This window comes from Augochlora pura, chromosome 4 (genome assembly GCF_028453695.1).
Source record: "Augochlora pura isolate Apur16 chromosome 4, APUR_v2.2.1, whole genome shotgun sequence".
Classification (NCBI taxonomy): Eukaryota; Metazoa; Arthropoda; class Insecta; order Hymenoptera; family Halictidae; genus Augochlora; species Augochlora pura.
In genome coordinates this window covers 15,517,363-15,535,905 of record NC_135775.1, presented here as the reverse complement: position 1 = coordinate 15,535,905, position 18,543 = coordinate 15,517,363, and the positions used below count along the sequence as shown (strand labels likewise).

General features: G+C 36.3%; 5 protein-coding genes across 11 annotated transcripts in view; 3 read left to right on the top strand and 2 right to left on the bottom strand.

Moving 5' to 3' along the window:
• Sei (potassium voltage-gated channel seizure) overlaps positions 1 to 5,866 on the top strand; it is a 233,827-nt gene extending 227,961 nt beyond the window's left edge. For 3 of the 5 annotated variants that reach the window (XM_078178798.1, XM_078178799.1, XM_078178796.1), the window contains one exon: positions 177 to 5,866. In XM_078178798.1, coding sequence (XP_078034924.1) covers positions 177 to 513 — 337 coding nt within the window. In that variant the 3' untranslated portion in view covers positions 514 to 5,866. The remainder of the gene's footprint in view (positions 1 to 176) is intronic. The other 2 variants (XR_013493897.1, XM_078178797.1) reach the window with 2 other exon arrangements.
• A 2,904-nt stretch (positions 5,867 to 8,770) lies between these two features.
• On the top strand, positions 8,771 to 9,589 carry LOC144468439 (uncharacterized). The gene is made up of 4 exons (XM_078177897.1): positions 8,771 to 8,810; positions 8,921 to 9,073; positions 9,175 to 9,304; positions 9,469 to 9,589. Exons 1-4 carry the CDS (start codon positions 8,771 to 8,773, stop codon positions 9,587 to 9,589), a joined length of 444 nt encoding a protein of 147 aa, XP_078034023.1.
• A 588-nt stretch (positions 9,590 to 10,177) lies between these two features.
• On the bottom strand, positions 10,178 to 15,002 carry LOC144468269 (solute carrier family 12 member 9). Of its 2 annotated transcripts, XM_078177607.1 has the most exons (10): positions 14,599 to 15,002; positions 14,078 to 14,356; positions 13,846 to 13,980; positions 13,204 to 13,541; positions 12,906 to 13,119; positions 12,543 to 12,812; positions 12,256 to 12,463; positions 11,378 to 12,166; positions 10,842 to 11,273; positions 10,178 to 10,759 (listed from the first exon to the last, which is right to left on the bottom strand). In XM_078177607.1, exons 2-10 carry the CDS (start codon positions 14,343 to 14,345, stop codon positions 10,561 to 10,563), a joined length of 2,853 nt encoding a protein of 950 aa, XP_078033733.1. In that variant the 5' UTR covers positions 14,346 to 14,356; positions 14,599 to 15,002; the 3' UTR covers positions 10,178 to 10,560. The 2 variants fall into 2 exon arrangements, with proteins under 2 accessions (XP_078033733.1, XP_078033734.1); XM_078177608.1 differs by lacking the exon at positions 14,599 to 15,002 and having other exon boundaries at positions 14,078 to 14,488.
• Positions 14,490 to 16,645, top strand: LOC144468272 (enoyl-[acyl-carrier-protein] reductase, mitochondrial). Of its 2 annotated transcripts, none has more exons than XM_078177615.1 (6): positions 14,490 to 14,585; positions 15,057 to 15,268; positions 15,354 to 15,590; positions 15,661 to 15,882; positions 15,944 to 16,174; positions 16,271 to 16,645. In XM_078177615.1, the coding sequence occupies exons 1-6, from the start codon at positions 14,579 to 14,581 to the stop codon at positions 16,499 to 16,501; spliced, it is 1,140 nt and encodes a 379-aa protein (XP_078033741.1). In that variant the 5' UTR covers positions 14,490 to 14,578; the 3' UTR covers positions 16,502 to 16,645. The 2 variants fall into 2 exon arrangements, with proteins under 2 accessions (XP_078033741.1, XP_078033742.1); XM_078177616.1 differs by lacking the exon at positions 14,490 to 14,585 and adding an exon at positions 14,672 to 14,815 and having other exon boundaries at positions 16,271 to 16,643.
• Positions 16,605 to 18,236, bottom strand: Oscp1 (Organic solute carrier partner 1). The gene is made up of 4 exons (XM_078177617.1): positions 18,020 to 18,236; positions 17,528 to 17,847; positions 17,171 to 17,448; positions 16,605 to 17,103 (listed from the first exon to the last, which is right to left on the bottom strand). The coding sequence occupies exons 1-4, from the start codon at positions 18,129 to 18,131 to the stop codon at positions 16,731 to 16,733; spliced, it is 1,083 nt and encodes a 360-aa protein (XP_078033743.1). The 5' UTR covers positions 18,132 to 18,236; the 3' UTR covers positions 16,605 to 16,730.
• Positions 18,237 to 18,543: the final 307 nt, after the last annotated feature.

Sequence of the window (18,543 nt, the reverse complement as noted above, 5' to 3'; positions counted from 1 at the left end):
CAAGTCATTTGATCTAGTTAGAAAACCATTATTACGTTTTAGTTGATCCCTGTAAATAACAAGATTCATTGAATCTTGGTTTCTCGATAGGGCCATTACCACGTTTACTTGATTTGGTCCCACTGTGCATCGTCTGCCCATAATCGGATAACAATTTGCTCGATCTAACGAAACAGGTACAGCTCTTTTAACAAACGATCGGAGCCGGAGGGCGACGATCCGTGGAGCTGCGTGGTGTCGGTGTCGGATCGAGGAGGTATTCAGCGTCCTCGTAGCAGCGAATCGCGAAAGGATCCGGCGAATCACCGAGGATCCAGCGATCTAGCGAGTAGTCAGCGTCCAGAGAGCAGACAACCGGCTCAAGAAGGGGCGGCGCAGGCTTCGTTACCGGTTCCGCGGCAAGAGTCCTCGAGACAGACCAGCGAGGACATGTCCTGGGAGTTCACGATAAACGAGGCGCCGATCGCAAGATTGGAGTCGCTGGACGAGCTCGATCAGGACCACGGCAGTTAAGGGCAACGATCTCGCCGCGTTCTGAAGACATTTCACGGCTTGACGCGATTAGAGACGGCGTCGAGCGACCGATCGTCGTATTCGGATGGCTGTGGACTCCTTCCGTTTCCCATTCGGGGATCTAGCGAACAAGCCGGGACGTTTGACGAGCACGCCGATCGATTTTCTTCCCGAGATCCGCGAGTCCTTCTTCTAGCAACCGCTGTGCTTGTACACCTCCGTTCTTTCGTCGCTGCGAGACTGTCCTCCTGCCTCTGGACGCGGTCCTGCGACCTGTTTTACACTTTTTCGTAGCGTTCACTCTCGGGGAATGATTTTCTATCGCGTGAACGATCACTCGGGGAAGCATTCGTTGAAATTTCTAATAAGACAAGGGCTGATTTCGTTCGATAGTCAACCGTTTTGTTGAGACAATGCCCGCGTCGGTAACTTCAGTGTTCACTTCAGCGTACAAAAACCTACTTTTAAGCTCGAAGAAGCTCGGGAGATCTTTGGAAGGAAATCGGCCGGCGATCGTTGGAACGGCGTCGGCGAGCTGCGAGACGCGAACTCGAGAAACGAGAAGGCGAGGGGAATATACATAGAGCGAATTGTTGACAACAAAAAAAGAAGCGGAGAGAAAGAGAGAAAGAGGGAGTTTGCGAGAGAGAAAATCGTTGCGGAGAAAGATTTACGGAAACCTGTTGCATTGGAGGTTCCCATGGCCTCGTGTCGATACTACGTACATCCTTGGAGGAATTTTATAATCGATCAGCCGACAGACGCCCACGCTCAAACACGTGCTCGTCGCGTATTCCCCTCGGAGCACACACGCAGGCTCGCACACGCGGAATCGTCTTTTCGTTTCGTTCGAGGAGAGCTTTCGTTGCTCGGTGTCGCAAGAAATACGAGAACGGAGGAAACGCTGGCGGGGCAGGAGGATTTCTAATAAATATAATATGAAAGTACAAGGAGGCTGCTGCGGCGGAGGATCGATTTGTTAGGAGCGGAGAGGAGAAGGAGAGCGCAGGAGCGAGATATCACGTGTATGTAATGAACGGGGGAGAGGCTCGCAGAATTTGTGAAATTCCCGGGCGCTTATCGAGTCACGGTGAGACCGCGTAGTTATTGAAAATTCTTAAGGAAATTATATCGACTGAGAGCACTTTCGTTTTTTAATGCTTATAGGCAACGTGTTTCGGGCGAGGTAAGATAGCAATGGGGGAGAGCCGACGAGACCGACGTCTCCGTCACGACGTCGAGGAAGGGCATTGTCAGCGAAACAGAGAAACGAGTTCAGAGTTCGGATGAACCGCGGGAAAACGATATTCTGTGTGCCACCTTGTCGCGTTGAAAACAGTCGCAATGTCCTTTATACAGACAAACAGACAGCTGCAGAGAGAAAGAGAGAGAGAGAGAAAAAAGAGAGAGAGAGAAGAAGAAGGCCAGAGAGAGAACAGCCAATGACAAAATACACAGAGAACACAAAGAGAACACAGAGAGAAAAGAAATTCAGAAACACGCGAGGCGAGGGAGACGCTATTTGGAAATTATTGCGGAGAGAATTTAGATAATTACTAATATTCTTACTATTATTATTGTTATATTATTATGATTATTACCGATTATTATTGTATTGTATATGATTATTGCCATACAAATAGGGAAGAAACGCAAGCGCGCGACGGGGCAGAGGTGGAGGTGATGGAATATATCCGTTTGGTATTTCGCGGAAAACACGGTGAGACGAGGTAAAACGGATGGGTAACGATTGCCTGCGCAATAAACGATTATTATAAATAACTATACATATTATACATAATAAAAATGCGTGCGTGCGCGCGCGATCGCGTGAACGCATTCTCGCGCGTCCCCACGCGTCTACCGCGCGTTGTAACAAATTTTTTACAAAGCATCTCTCGAATTTTCATTGTATCGTATATTTGCTCCTAAGCGTACGTTGGTTTCTCTTCCTCTCTTTTCGTTCTCGAACACCTCCCGAGTTTACTTTCTTTCGCCCCACCCTGAAACGCGATCTATCACGCAGTGATACAAGGGGTGAAAAGCAGCGATCCCTGATCCACGGACGATCCCTCTACGATCACCGATCGTGCTGCCCGATCCGCAAAATTCGTGACGAGATTCGTTCGACGATCTTTTGATACCGCGAGTCATCGATATTATATCCGAAACGAGAAGCACGAAACACGATGGGATTTTCGGATCGATGGGAGGGAGGGCTCGATCGCGGGCGATAGATCGCCGATCTATTCGTTCTTTGCTCAGTATTTTAGGCTGTAAATGATACCAGTACATTCGATGTAACGATTAAACGACTCGTAGTTACTTTGCGACGAGAGGAACAGCGGCGCAGCGCTACCGAGAAGCAGCTTTTTAATTACAGATAGAGATGGTTATTATCTTTGATTATTACTTACCAGTAGTACACGCAGCACACGTGGATTTTCGCACCTAGGTACACGGCGAAACGATACGGATTTATCGCGGGCGTCCTTTTACTGGGACGCTCGACATGGTCCAAAAGTAGGGGGGCAGCAGTGATTTTGCGAGTAGAACCTTGTGTTCCATTTTCTTTGACTCTTGCATACGACATACGACCAATAAACGATGTAGCATCTTTCTTACGACTAGCATCGAGAGATCATTCTATACCGACATCGCAGCCGAGTATCTTCGGAGTTTCGTAAATTCGTCTGAACGAGAAAACGTCACTGCTGTTCTCAAATTCCGTTCGCGCGCGAAACGAAAACGCGACGAGGCCGGGTGAGTTCCCAAAAAAATCGCATGCGCGCCCGACTCTCCGTCGGGGAACCGACTTCCGTCGATCATCACCGTGGCTCATAGATCCTAATAGTCGCGTCCGCAAGTCTGTAATCGAGCTAAAATTGTAACAACGAACTACGCAGATTCGAAGGAAAGTATTTCGCTTTTTAATCGTCACCAACTCATTCTCGATTCGAGGAGACGAGGAAACGGGTCTTCTCCGACGGAGATTCGCGCCAAAGATTTTCGAGCAGAAGAAACAACCGAATCTTCCCTTGGTTCCACCGACTTTTCATCCAGTCAGGTTCACGCTTCGTCTATCGGCAGTCACGAATGCTTGCACGTCAATGATAATATCTTGATAAAAGGTGCGACGAGGTTGTTATAGTGTTATCGCAGCAGGGAGAAAGTTGAGCGACTGAGATTTCCGATAGTCGAAGCGTAGATCAGCGAACAATGGCCGCTCGTCCGTCGTCGTTCCGATCGGGCATTTATTGACAGACCTTGAGTGCAAAGTCCTCGCACGAATGGCTTAGGATATCTCGATTAACAATTCCGGGACGAACGAACCGAAAGAGAAGCATGTTCGGAGGAAAAGAGTAAGAAAATAAACGGGCGACCCTCGCGACCGTCACCGTTGACGTGTCCGCCGTCGGCCGGAAGTTCGAGACCGCTCCACCGATCTGGAGATAGAGATGCGCTTTGTTAAGTAATCGCATTAATTTAGAGAAAAGTCGCAGTACCGTTTCGAGGTAAACAATAGCTTCGAGAATTCAAATCCGATGCAATTCGACTGAGCAAAGCGGTTCCAAGATTTCGGCCGACGGTGCACGTACACACATGCGCATACGTATCCATTTTTTATCGAAGCTGCCTCTCGCTTACCAATTCTACCGCGGCTGAACCGAGGAGAGGGAGAGAGAGAAAGAGCGTGTGTGTATGTACGTATGTATGGTGTGCGTGAGAGAGAGAGAGAGAGAGAGAGAGAATTAATAAAAATGAGTGAAATGAAACAAGACACGTTCGACATGTTGTTGTTCGAGGCAGATTCGTGCCAGGACCGACGTTACGTGGTCACGACCAGGCTGTGCGACGAGATTCTGTCTAGAGTGCTCCTCGAAGTATATTAATCGTTCATTTTTATCGTCGAAACGAGAATCGATGAGCGATTTAGATAAGTTGAACGCGTTCGCTGCCGACCACGCACTTTACAATTTATCGCATCTGGAACGTGTTTCGACGCGTCACATGATTTCTCGTGAATTCGATTGCAAGACCAGTTCAGAACACCTACTTTAATTCTTCACCACGAATGTATGAAACCCGGATCGCGAATGTGTTCCTGTTACGTTTAGTGTGTTTAATTAGCCACGACATTGCTCGTCTATCATATCGTATTTAATATAGAACAGTCGCAGTAACGATAATCAAGTAGATAACTCGGCGATAGTAGGAACGTGGCGAACGCGTTAACAAGATTCGACTTGATCGATGGATCGTCTTGATGCGACAATTATTGACGAGCCTCTCCGTTCGAACGATCGGTCGAGCAGAGGAGGGACGGAAGGAGGTCGAGGATCACTCATAGCGGTTTGCGTCTTTTGTTTGTAAAGCGATTACGAGGATATTAACGCTGGATGAGATCACAACGTGAACAAGAAAGAATAAACGGAGAGAAGATGTAACGGAATCCTAACCCGCGGTAGATGAATTTACTCGCGTTTTTTCCCAGATTACGCAATTTAAGATTGTTCTGTATATATATGACATAACCTTGGATCGTATCGATTATAATCGGTGAGCGCACTGATTTGTAACACGTAACAAGAACGAGAGAAAAAGAGAAAGAAGAAGAGAGAGAGAGAGAGAGAGAGGGAGAAAGAGAGTGAGCGAGAGTAAGGGAGAGAGAAAGAGTGAGTGAAAGAGAGAGAAAGTGAAAGAAATAAAGAGAGAGAGAGAGAGAAAGAAAGAAAATGCTTGTATGAACTGAGAGAGAAAACGTGAGTGAAAGAGAGAGAAAACGTGAGTGAAAGAGAGAGAAAAAGGAGAAAGAAAAGGAGAGAATACGAAAGAATGAGTGTGTGCGTGTGTGTTGGAAGCTGGAAAGAGAAACAAACTTTTTGTACCATCCCCTGAATCAATTCCTGCTCATCACCTGGCACCCTCCAATCGGATCAGATCAATTGATTTCAATTATCTTAAATTCTCTTTGTTACTTGATCGGATGAAAGAAATGTTCGGAACCGATTCTCTCGATAAGGAAACTTCTGCAATTTCATTTTATAGTTTTAACGATATTTCTTTCGAGAAGCATCGTATTGTTTTCAAATGTCAATGCGTGCAACTATTACGTCTGTGATAACAGTTCACTGCGATTGTAATGTAAACCACACAAGAAGTTTTCTTTCGACCGTCGATTGTTCAACACTGAGTTCGAAAAGAAATGAACGTGAAGGGTGACATGGTGGTGGCAGCGGAGAGTGTTGGGGGTGGCGGAGGTCCCGGTGGCGACGAAGCCGTGTTGTGTAAATCTATAAGTTTTCATATATTGCATAAAATATGTTTATTACATATTTTCACTATGCCGACACGTATTTGTGTGCCTCACTACCCTCCTACCACATATTTTATCCTACCACATATTTTATCCTACGACTTTTACCTCATTCTTTCGTCGTGTCGATAACCTTGCTGTGACCCGAGTTTGAATAAACCCTGATCTTCGAATCTCGACACGTGGAAATGGGATCGAGATATCCAACGGGGAAAGGATTCGGATACAAGGGAAACATTGATTGGAAATGAAACACTTGTTGCTCGGATAGGTATTATCATTTCGAAATTCACCGCGACGGAAAACAAACACGCTACGACAAACAACAAAAGCTACACGTAACATACAAGCATTCGTTAATTGCATTCACAGACTCACAGCCACATACTATACACGTACACATATGCGTGCGCGCACGTGTACTTACGACTTATAAGAATCGTTCTTAATTCCGACAGAGAAATTATTACTGTACCGAAATAGTTTGTATCTTCTTTTCCCACCCATAGTTGCTTACATTTGTATACAGCATATAATACATTAAAAGATTATGTAAGTAGTTTTTTAAAGAATCCGACGAGTTTAATTTCTTTTACACTGTCGTCCGCGCCTCGGAGACACTTCTATCTCGCTTCTCTTTATGGGCATTTTATTTTCAACTGTTTTCCTTTTGTAATATTTCAATGAAGTCGGAAATTATCAGACCAAAGACGACTATTGCAAGGATTTTTTAAGATAGTAACAATGAAATATAAACGTCGATTGTAAGAAGACAGAGGAATTGAAAGAACGCAATTTATCGTTTCCAAGGTAAGTGCTAATATTATTAATAATAAAGGTGTACAAATTTATGTAAATTCAAAGTCAGCAATGAGAGAATGTTGAGTAATTTTCTCGGTTTAATATTTAAACCATTTGGAGATTAAATGGTTCGATTATAAAATTAACATCGGGTATCTTAAGAAAAATCGTTAATAACTATTTAAATCAGATTATAAAAGTATCATTTTTTTAGATCTCTGAAGCAGCAAACTCTGCGTGACGAGACCTAGTTATATCAAAGAACAATAAATTCTCCCTGAATAGTCCCTATTAAATCTAGCTTACATTGGCCCTGTGCTACAATAAATTAATTCCAATCGTCCCTTAGCTTGTAACGAGAAATTAATAATCGTATCTCTCCTGCGCTCGTTTTTATAGTTGTTGCTGATCAGCGACTATATCTTATCTTTCCAAATTGTCTACCATTGTTTACAAACTGAGGGAAAATTGTAGAAAAAATGTCGTAGTTCTAGAATTTTATTGACACTAGTAAAAAAAACTTCTAGACAACGTACCAAATGCTGAAATGTATCACTTATATTCCGTTTGCCGACGAACTTTTGAAACTGAAAGTTTATTTAACATTTTTTAGTCGAGTAATGACTCTGCAGCACCACTAAAATTATTCTATCACGTCCCAAAATAATTTTTATACTAACAATGTTTAGATTAGAATAATTCTTAACAATCAAACTGTTGGCATGAGTCAGAAGAAACAATTTCACATGTATAAAATACATTTTGTCACATATAATGGAAATACTATAAGCCAAAAAGATTGTTTTAGATTTAGAATTACAAGGCTTCGAGTGTAAAGGGTTAAAGGGTACAGTAATACCGAATCGGAAATACTTGCAAACTGAAATTAAAATATCTACATTTTCAACAAATCCTGTAATGGTTTTTAAGAAAAACAAATACGTTGGTCATCGCATGGAAAAACAAACGAGTTTAATTTTCCTGAGCAAACCTCCAGCTTGTTACAACAAAAACATGCGGTGATGATACCGTAACCGTATTGAAGCCAATTGTAGTTACACATTATACTCAAAAAATGAGAGCAGTTGATCGCACCGACCAATATGCAACAACATATTGTTTCCTCTGAAAATCGTTAAAATAATAAGGGGAATTATTTTTTTTCTTGGTATGTGCGTTGTAAACTTATATATGTATAATGTATAAAATCATGAGAGAAAAAAAACAAGGCAACACCACGGACATATTTAAATTTTGTAAAATGTTTAATCGATGAGTTAATGGGAAATTTTCGGCACGGGACACCATTTAGAGCACAAACTTCAACATCATTCGTAGACATTGGATTAAATAGTCAGCTTTACATAATTCGTTCAGGAACCAAAAAAGACTATGCAGTGTGTTCCGACAGGAAAATTCTAAAAAAAAAGACAAAGAACACGCATGCATTGTGCGATACCTGTACTCAAAAGCCAGGGTTTCATATCGGTGATTGTTTTGTGAAATATCGCACCTTGGAAACTTATAAAAATTAAGAATTCCTACTTCTTATGTATTATAAGTACTATTAAACATAATATATTAACTTCAATATTCTCATGTGTTTTAAAATCTATGTATTTGCTTCAAATCACTTAGAGAAAACTAACTTCAAAAAGCTTACTCCAGCTATCTGGTAATTCCTTCAGAAAAAATTGTTGATCACAAAGGGATCATATCGAAGGTATAAAACCTTAAGGTTTAATAGCTCATGTTCAACAGTACATATAATATTAGCAAACAGTGCGAATATACATATATATATGTGTGTGTGTGTGTGTGTGTGTGTAAACAATAACAATTAACAAAATAACGATATAACAATAATGAAATAAAAGTAACAACAATAAACGAAAGACTACAAAAATACAAAACAGCAACGATAAGGATACTAAATAACTTAGAAAAATATCGCGGCGACAAGATTGGTTACGATCTCGAACCTAAACAATTGCTCTACGAATTGAACATATTTGATAATCTGCCTATGAAACATATTCGATAGTGATATTTGCATGAAACGTAAGAAGTACAAATATGAGTTGCACCTACATCTATAGTTAAAGTTGAACTAAATACATCAAGGTTTTTAATTATTTTATGGAGCAAGAAAATAAATCGGACATTAAACACATTTTACGTATGTATTACACAGTCTTTAATAGTTTCGATTATCAATTTCATCTTGTGTTTAATCAATGTAATACAAAATTATACACCTAATGTAAAAAGATAATATTTACCTTGAAGACGTATATCCTAGTAAGGGGGGGCTTGTACGTACCGTAAGAGAACATCATGTATTTCGCTCAAGCGGAGAAAAGAAACGACCCCATAATTTCAAATCAGTTAAAAAAGTTGTAAACTCACTATTCAGACGAAGATATCCTCGCACGAGACAAGGTAAATTAAATCAGTTGAAAACTAGCTTATCTCCAAAGACAACAAAATTTGTCGATTGTGTGCCACTTTGCAACGTATTAACAAAACATTATTGCTTCCAGAGCATACTGACTTCGATAAATATCCACACAAAATGACTTGCCCAAATTGCTTAAGTTATATAAAAACGGATGTCTATTATTATAGTACCCATGACACGCACAAGCTGGCTGCAACATTGATTCCTGTGTGGTTAGTATAAATATAACGAAAAATAGTTCCCATTATAAAAACTTTGAAAAACTTAATTTTTTTCTTTTAAATTTCATATTGTTAAAATTAATATGATATACGTATCATACTGTTTAATCAATCATTATTTTTCATTGAAAATCCACTATATCTCGATATCAAAGCATGTGCATGGTACCGTATTGCATGACGAAGTTCAAAAACGCAGCTCACTATTGCCCTAGTTGCAATATTTATTTGGGAACGAAATTTGGATCAGCAAAAAACTTATTCCGTCGCCGTTAAAAAGTGACACTCCATAAAAGTAATAAAAATTCTCGATATAAATTTAATTTTATATCTACAAAGTGTTTCAAAACTCCTGTTACACTCAGTAGAGAGTAAATTTCTCAGGTGATTTGAAATAACTTTCTTTTGAGCAAAAATATTGGTTACAGATTCGTTATTGAGTTATTAACAAAAACTGCGACCCAATCAAGGTGTAAATACGGTGAACGAATAGCGGCAATTCGGGTCTTTTATTAATAATATCTTAACAAAATCGCAGAAAACACATTTTATTACGGTATCAACCATTCCGTGTGTAAAGGGAGTTCTATATAGTGCTATCTTATTCTTCATCAATCATGAAATAAGAAAATTAAGAAATACTGATTTATGTAATTTCCCTTATTTCTTTAATTTCCCCTTCCTTGGTTCTTTTCTTTTCTCTTAAAAGAACAGAAAAACATCTCAGAGCTCGAAATGATAGAAGACTCACTGTTTTAAATTTGCATTTATTACAATTACTGATTTATGCCTATTCTTAGAGTAAGTGTGGTATATAAAGTGTAGTGTATAAAAAATTATATGGAAATAGTTTCATATGTGAAATACGTTAAAATAAAGGTTATATATTTTTTCAATAAAGATTTTTACATGCTTAAAAAATATTCACTTCTGGAAAGTCTCTTATTGATTAATTTCGTTATCACAGTAACAAACTATTTCTGTTAGAAGATTAAGCTTTGCTTATTGCAATAAAAAATCAGTAATAATATTTAACTGATTAATTATGTAAGTTTAATTCTAATAAAATAATACATTAAATAAAGTATGTCCAATACTTTTTATATCTTGAATACCAATATCTACTTCATAAAATATATTTAAATGCCAATAGTTTGACAACTTAACGTAAGATAATCGAATCAATAAATAATATCTGCGTTTTAAAATTGTCACAGTAAAAAGATACTTTCCTACATGTACATATGTTAGAGTGTTGTCGATGTGACAGCACTCACGCCATGCACTAATAGTATAGGTGGTAAATCTGCTGTCAATTCTGTCAACAGTTGAAGATACTGACGATACATGGTTTCTTCGTCCCAAGTATTACATACTGGTGGTGCAGGCAAATAAATGAATGTTGTTGCAGTTTGTGAAGAATACTGTCTAATTAATTGGTTTACGCTAAAAAGAATATAAAATGTGTTTATATTAAATTTGATCCCTTGAGATTTATCTTATCAAATGAATACGTATTAATATGTACCTCAAAATATAAGCACGCGAGACATTACTTAAAACGTTGTCACTGCTTTCACTGCTTGATTCATATTGAGAATCCACTCTTGATTCGATGAGCGGTCTGCCTTGTAATCCTCGTACTTGTGTACTCCAATTAGGAATTTTAGTAATCGATGCTGATATTCTTAACATGTTCAATAATTTTCTAATACGATGCTCGTTAGAAACTCTAGGATATTCGCTTATTGCGTTCTGCGAATCTGAAATATTTAAACTTGTGTCGCTGTCTGAAATTTCGCAGTGAAACACTCTCAGGTGTAAATTTTTCCACACAGGTACCATGTTGATAATGCACGCGAGTTGGAGCATGAACAATGACGCTGTATCAAACGGATCTTGATCAGTTGGTTGGAAAAAGTTTACAGGCCATACGTCGATATACTTTAAGTTAATATTCCTATAAAGAAAATTCATGGGAATGAAAACAAGTTGAAATATACACAACTTGCAACAACGAATACAAATTCTATCAATAAACAAAGATATTAATCGTATACTTACTTTGCTATGTTAGACTTATTTAGTGTATGAAAATTTCTACATAAACATAAGTTCTTTTTCATTTTTAAAACATCCGAACACATGCCAACATATTGTACTGGGTCTACATTTTTCTCAGCATTTGACTGTCTCAGTGGAAATGCAGTGCTATTCGGGAATGTTGAAACATTTTCAAATATATCTGTCGCATATTGAGAGTTAGTGAAAAAATCCATTTGCTTTTCTTCGTCGTAGAAACCAAGAACAATTGTATTGGGTTTCATTGCTCCCATTCCAGATATTCTTATTAAATGGTGCAATCCCTCGCGCACAGTTTTTGTAACTGTTAACTCAACAAATGCTTTTACCTTCATATGATCAACCAAGCTCAACCAATGTGGATATTCTTCTATGGTAGGATCAACATTTTGACCCGAAAATTCTCCAACTTTGACATGCCCAATGACATACAGTCCTCCTTTTTTTAAATCATTTACAAAATCTATAAGCGGGCATGCTGATCGTGGAGATGCTACCATTAACAGCATTTGCGGTCGCCAAAACTTTACGTGATCTTTACGCGAATCAAGCATCAATAAATATTTTCTGACCTGGTGGAATATCAGTGCTTGCGAGATGCTTCCCCATGGTGCATTTTTACTCGGCGAAAATAAATGTAATACGATAATTAATATTAAACACAATATTATACTACTGGAAGCATAAATGCTATTTATAACGAACATCATAATTAATGTTCCTAAAAGTCCAATTGTCGCTGTATGCCACGTAAAGTAGTTAAACGTGGGTCTGTAAAGAGACATACGAAAATTTAAAATGTCGTCTATGAAGAACTAACAATTGCAGTTAATGTAACAAAAACACAAATTAAATTATACCTAAAGTTTGGAGCACTTGCAAGCTCAAGTCCAAGGCAAGCCAAATTGGTAGCCAAATAACTTAATAAAAACAATACCGAATTAATTTGAGCTATAGTATTCAAGGAACCTACGAGTAGAATTACTTGAACTAAAGTCCATGAAGTAAAAACTGCTGCAATTGGATTCCCTTTCCACGTTCCCTGCGTTATAAAATTTAATCCGGATCCTAAAATCATCAAAAGTATTCAATTTTAAAAATGTAAGAACGATAATTGTTTCTATAAAAAATTCAAATTCGAATTTACCAAATACATTATCTTTCGCTAACGCTTCTATTACTCTGCTCGATCCTATTAAGTTACTCAATCCAGCACTAAACGTCGCTGTTAATATGCCAATTGCTACGAATGGTGGCCAAATATTAATTGGCATCATGTATATAAAATTATTTTGCAGCAAAAATCGACTTGTACTTGCAGCTGTCAAAAGAGATAAAAGGATGTAACATATGAATGTAAACAATACTGCTGATAATGTTCCATGTGGAATGTTTCTGCCAGGATTTTTTAATTCGCCTATAAATAATTATAATATATTATTGGTAAATTATACAAAAAATTAAATCGATATAAATATCTAATGAATCATTAAACATTTTTGATAATCACCACTCATATTTGCTCCTGCCATTATTCCAGTTACGCCACTGAATAATACACCAAATACACTTGCAAAACTAGTCATTGCTCCACTACTTGAGTAATCATAACTATAGTTTGAATAAAGATTATTTATAAGAGTAGATGATAACAACCCTGTATAAGTACCATTGACATGTTCAGTAGCATTTTGAACTAGTGTGTTTGCATCTGGAATTGGTATCTACAGTAAAAAAAAATTACATTAAAAATTGCTTCATATATAAAATCAAATAATTGAATTCTTTTTTGTATAATATATTATTACCTCCATATGTTCTTGTGATAAAAAGCTTATAAAAACACTTGATAGACAAACACAAACAATAGCCAAAATAGCCACACTCGTTTTTGCAAACATTGTTGCTCCTATCAAACACACTAATAAATTGGCAGTGTTTAGTACAGAACAGTACAGAAATCGCCACCATCTGCCATCTGGGATAAGAGCACTCTTGCCAGATAAATAGCCAGATGGCCCAAAGTTTTCTATCAGTCCTTCAGCACATCCAGAGATGCAAAGTGCACTTGACACAATGTTAGCCATAAAAAATAATGTACCAATAGAACCACCAAATTCTGGCCCAAGAGTACGACTAATCATAACTGTACAATATTTTATAAGAAAAAGAGTAGTGTTATAAAGTCCTAATATAAACTTCATGAAGTGTATACAGAATGTACAAATTGATATCATAAATAGTAATAATTTCGAACCTCATTATTTGATTGAATGCAATGGCAATTAAAAATGATAGATATAAGCAAATTGGTGTGTTAAATACATGAATTTACTTGTGACTGATAACTTATCTCTGAATGACGTATGACATTTTTTCTTAACAGCTTACTAATTATTAAAGATAGTAAAAGTATTTAACAAAAGAAAACAATCATTTGGTAAGGATACAATATGCTCCCCCTCCTTCGACTGCTCCATTTGTTGAAATTGCACACACAGATGCAACAGTGAATAATAAAATTCCGTATGCAATCACAAATTGTACCAAAGTTACCAGTAATCCTGCATTGCCCACAATGTAGCCTAAAATATCAAACTTCTATTATAACATCAAAATAATATTAAAATATTTTTTTAATAATCCATCGGGCTATATTATTATATAGAAAAAGTTTCTTACCCATTCGTATAAAAATTAAGGCACTGAACATAGATAATGTAACAGGACTGAACACACCAGCAAATGTTCCAAGGGTGCGACCACTATCTGCACCCAAACTACCAAATTCAACATATCCATCTCCTTCGGAATGTTGTACTCTTCTAATTTTGAATAAATTACTTAGTCTGTAAAGAACACTTCTTCCATTGATTAATGGGGCTTTTTCACTTCCAATCTTAATATGACCAAGCTCATTGTTTGTTGACCCTAGTTCTGAGGCTATCATTTTCTCACTTCCTGGAAATATACATTAGTTTTAATTAAATATGTTAACATGTACCATAATTGGTAATTGACTGAATCACGTGAAACTGCGCTGCTTAATCTGCTACAAAGAGTCATTACATACAACTGTCTAACAAAGAAAAATGGATAGAACTATGTACTACATACAAAAACATACATAAGCTCCAATTAAAATATAACGGTTCTTTTTTACCAAGATAGAAAGATTACTTAATGCATGGTAATTTACGTACTCGTGTCTTTTATTTACATAACACAACTCAAAACTAATTGTTATCGTAACACGTAAATTAAATCACAAGCATGATGTCACGTATCAAAGTGTCAAACAACTACTGACTGACTTGACTGTAACCACTGTGACTGTAATCATTCGAGGTTATCAAACTCTCAGCAGAGAATTTTTATTGTTGGATAACACTGGATACATAAACATTCTGTTACGAGAGGGTAGAAATTTGATTGTTTACGAATTTTTTAAATATTTTACAAATTCAATGACACGTGTCGAGTAACGTTGTCACTTTTACTCTGAATCATACTTCTCGAACACAAGAATGTAGTATTTCCTAATACGTTCATCGAACCTAAAACCGAATTTTTAAATATTTCCTTTTATAAAATATTGTTGATTTTATAATAAGAACTCAGTAAACTATTCACCTTTCGATAATTAGTATACAAATTTCAGAACTTACATTAAACCTCAAAATGGTTATTTATGTAAGACAGTTCATTTTGCCGGTTTCACGAACGATTAAAACAAACTTTACATTAATTCGTGGAATGGGCACAGATTTGAAAATAGATTCTGTAAAATCCTTACTTTACAAAGAATATGGGGAACCTGCAGATGTTTTACATATAACAACACAAACTATTAATCAACCAAAAAATGATGAGGTAATTTGTCTTTTACTAATCAGTCAAATTATTTAAAATTTGTCTTTGCAAAATTGCTTATTATAAAATATTGTTCTTTATAAAGGTTTCTGTGAAATGGTTATTAGCACCTGTTAATCCAGCAGACATTAACACAATACAAGGTAAATATCCGAGCAAACCATCTTTACCAGCTACTCCAGGTAATGAAGGAGTTGGCGAAGTAATAGCTGTTGGACCTAATGTTAAGAATCTAACTGTCGGTGACAGAATTATTCCAAATGATGCAAATCTGGGTACGTGGAGAACACATGCAACTTACAATTCAGGAGAACTCATGAAGGTACAAAGTAATTAGGAGCTTAAAATGTATATAGTTGGATTAATGGTCTAATCCGTTACAAAACTCTTAGATTCCAAAAGACGTTGGAAAGATAGAAGCCAGTATGTTGAATGTAAATCCTTGTACTGCATATAGAATGTTGAAAGACTTTGTATTATTGAAACCAGGAGACACTGTGATTCAAAATGGTGGAAATTCTGCGGTCGGACAAATGGTCATACAATTATGTAAAATATGGAATTATAAATCCGTTAGCGTTATCAGAGACAGACCAAATTTAGAAGAACTGAAGGCAAGGAAAAGAATAACATATTCTATGTTTAAACATGTATAACATTTTTATGTTCTTTTAGAATCATTTAACTAGTTTAGGTGCAGACGAAATATTAACTGAAACTGATATAAGAAAAACTCAAATATTTAAAAGCAAGAAGTTAGCACCTCCAAAATTGGCTCTCAACTGTATATGTGGACAAAATGCATTGGATGTTTTGAGACATTTAGCACCTGGAGGTGTTATGGTAACTTATGGTGGTATGTCCAGGGAACCTTTAACAGTTCCAACTTCTGCACTTATTTTTAAGGTACTTTTAATTTTGTAATTATAACTAAAATGTGTAAAATAATTTATATTATCACTGAGCTTGAGATAACTATTAATAATTTCATAATATGTATAGGATATAAGTTTAAAAGGATTCTGGATGACAGCATGGACAAAAAATAATAAAAGTTCCAAAGAACGTGTAGACATGTTTAGTGAACTAGGAAAATTATTCCAAGAGAAAAAGCTTAAAGTTCCACCACATAAGTTAGTCCCATTTTGTCAGTTCCAAGAAGCTGTTGTAAATGCACTTAGTGTTGATGGTCGAACTGGAGTAAAGTATATTTTAGATATGACCAAACATTAAAGTTATTAAACTTTCTTTGCATAGAAAATAAAAGTATTCTATTCTCAATGAAACAGCTGCATTTTATAAAGGTTTAGAATTTATGTGAGTAGTACACATACTGTACTATTTTAATATTACATAAAGAAACATTTATTTGTACAGAAAGATAATTGTATACAATTATAGATAAAATGTGCATAAAAATGTTGTGTTTTTATTACATAACTTAAAATTATATTGCGTGAAATTATTCTGCTTTTTCTAACATATCTAATATTAACATTTGATTCTCTAAGTCATTAAGTTTGTCTTCAGAAAAATCTGCACGAACATTATCAAGTTTTGCTTTATAATCTTCATTATACACTGTTTTTTGATTTTTGATATCAACTCTATCACTTGTGTTTGCCTCTTTTGGATCAGTATTGTCTTTTTCGATATTTTCACTGTCATGAACATTGTTTGAAAATAAATTCAAAGTAAAAGGTCTTGTATATGAAGTTTCTTCAGTCCCCAATTGAATTGCCAACATGCCAAGTTCTGCTTTTGCACCACTATTTTGCATATCTTCATTTCCTCCCTTCTTTGTTAGCTTCAACATTTCACTGGTCATTGCATACCTATATCATATTTATTAAGTACGTATTTATTTTATCAAGCGAATGTTTTATCTTCTTCGTTACTTACATATTTTTACCCAGTATAGTACCACGTTCACCATAAAGATTGAACGATCCATCAAAGGAGCTTTTTCGATGCATGTCACGTAGCTTCATGTCGGAAAAAGTACTTCTGTTTTCTTCATATTTTTCATCATATTTTCGGGATGTTACATTAAAACTACCATCGTCATTTTGCAATCCAAACCTAAGAAGAAGAGAAACTCTTACGCAATATGTCTCTAATTCTTTCAAACAATTATGTCTAATACTCCACACTTCATCACAAGTTAAATCCTCGTATATCTATGCAACAAATAATGGGCATTTAATACAAATGAAGTTAGCGTAAACAAATTATGTAATGGAAATACAATTTGCCTACGTCAATAATCATCTGGTGCAGCATTCCAAGGCATCTTTGTGCAGTAGGATGACTGACCATATCACGCATTGCATCTGTGTGATTTAATGTTAGAAGAATAACTTCTTTAGGGCCAGTAGCTGCAGTTAACTGATATTTCACCATCATGATCATGAGATCAAATAATTTATCCATACTACTCGCATCAAGTTTTACAATAGATGATAATACAACAGCCTCTAAAGTTGATCTTAAACCAGTCATTCCACTCGTTGATTCTTCTTCGAATATACAAGACAATATTTTAGGACTAAGTAAAGCAGTTGTTACACCTTCCAGCACTAAAAACAAAGCAGTATTTTCATTAAGTAGATCTTTAATTTATGATAGTGAGATAAAGCTATTCTATAATGTAAATCAATATTTCAGTATGTAAATAGTGTTAATAAATGCTATAAATTTCTCTTATAAACTATAAAAAATAATTTTATTGCAAAGGAATTATAAACTTGCCTTGTATAGATTTGTCAACACTAATCTTCTGTGCCTTCAATCTCTGTTGTAGAACATACAACATTTCACCACCCATATTTAAATAAAGTATTGGTGTTACGTAGTTATACATTTTTATACCAATTTCTTAATAGGATTCACTGTCACCAAGAACTAAAGTGTTTTACCAGTTTCGACGTTCAATACGCGTAACAATTACTCTATCCACACCGTTGTCCTGACAACAGTAGTGTACATAAAATTAATTGACGTGTTATATTTAGAGACAGCGTAACACTTCATACGTTATAGCCGCTAACAATCGTTTTTATAATTCTAAGTTGTCCTTTCATATTAAATATTGTTACTGAGAATTTATTATCGGTATGTAAAGATAATCTACACAAAATTATTTTTACATTTAGTTTATTTCTTAAAACACATAAATACCTTTAATTGCAGCAAGTTATTATAATTGTATACATTAAATAGTAAAAAGTTTTAACTTATAACAATTAATAATTTTATAGTCTCAATACATACAT

Coding starts and splice junctions, on each gene's coding strand:
- LOC144468272 (XM_078177615.1), top strand. Junction 15,883..15,943: donor CAAATTTAGAAGAACTGAAG/GCAAGGAAAAGA, acceptor ATGTTCTTTTAG/AATCATTTAACTAGTTTAGG. Junction 16,175..16,270: donor CTTCTGCACTTATTTTTAAG/GTACTTTTAATT, acceptor TAATATGTATAG/GATATAAGTTTAAAAGGATT.
- Oscp1 (XM_078177617.1), bottom strand. CDS start 18,131: ATGTATAACTACGTAACACCAATACTTTATTTAAATATGGGTGGTGAA. Junction 17,449..17,527: donor TGCACCAGATGATTATTGAC/GTAGGCAAATTG, acceptor TTTGTTGCATAG/ATATACGAGGATTTAACTTG. Junction 17,104..17,170: donor ACTATACTGGGTAAAAATAT/GTAAGTAACGAA, acceptor AATATGATATAG/GTATGCAATGACCAGTGAAA.
- LOC144468439 (XM_078177897.1), top strand. CDS start 8,771: ATGGAGCAAGAAAATAAATCGGACATTAAACACATTTTAC. Junction 8,811..8,920: donor GGACATTAAACACATTTTAC/GTATGTATTACA, acceptor TTTACCTTGAAG/ACGTATATCCTAGTAAGGGG. Junction 9,074..9,174: donor ATATCCTCGCACGAGACAAG/GTAAATTAAATC, acceptor TATTGCTTCCAG/AGCATACTGACTTCGATAAA.
- LOC144468269 (XM_078177607.1), bottom strand. CDS start 14,345: ATGATAGCCTCAGAACTAGGGTCAACAAACAATGAGCTTGGTCATATT. Junction 13,120..13,203: donor TATCACAAGAACATATGGAG/GTAATAATATAT, acceptor TTTTTACTGTAG/ATACCAATTCCAGATGCAAA. Junction 12,813..12,905: donor GGCAGGAGCAAATATGAGTG/GTGATTATCAAA, acceptor AATTATTTATAG/GCGAATTAAAAAATCCTGGC.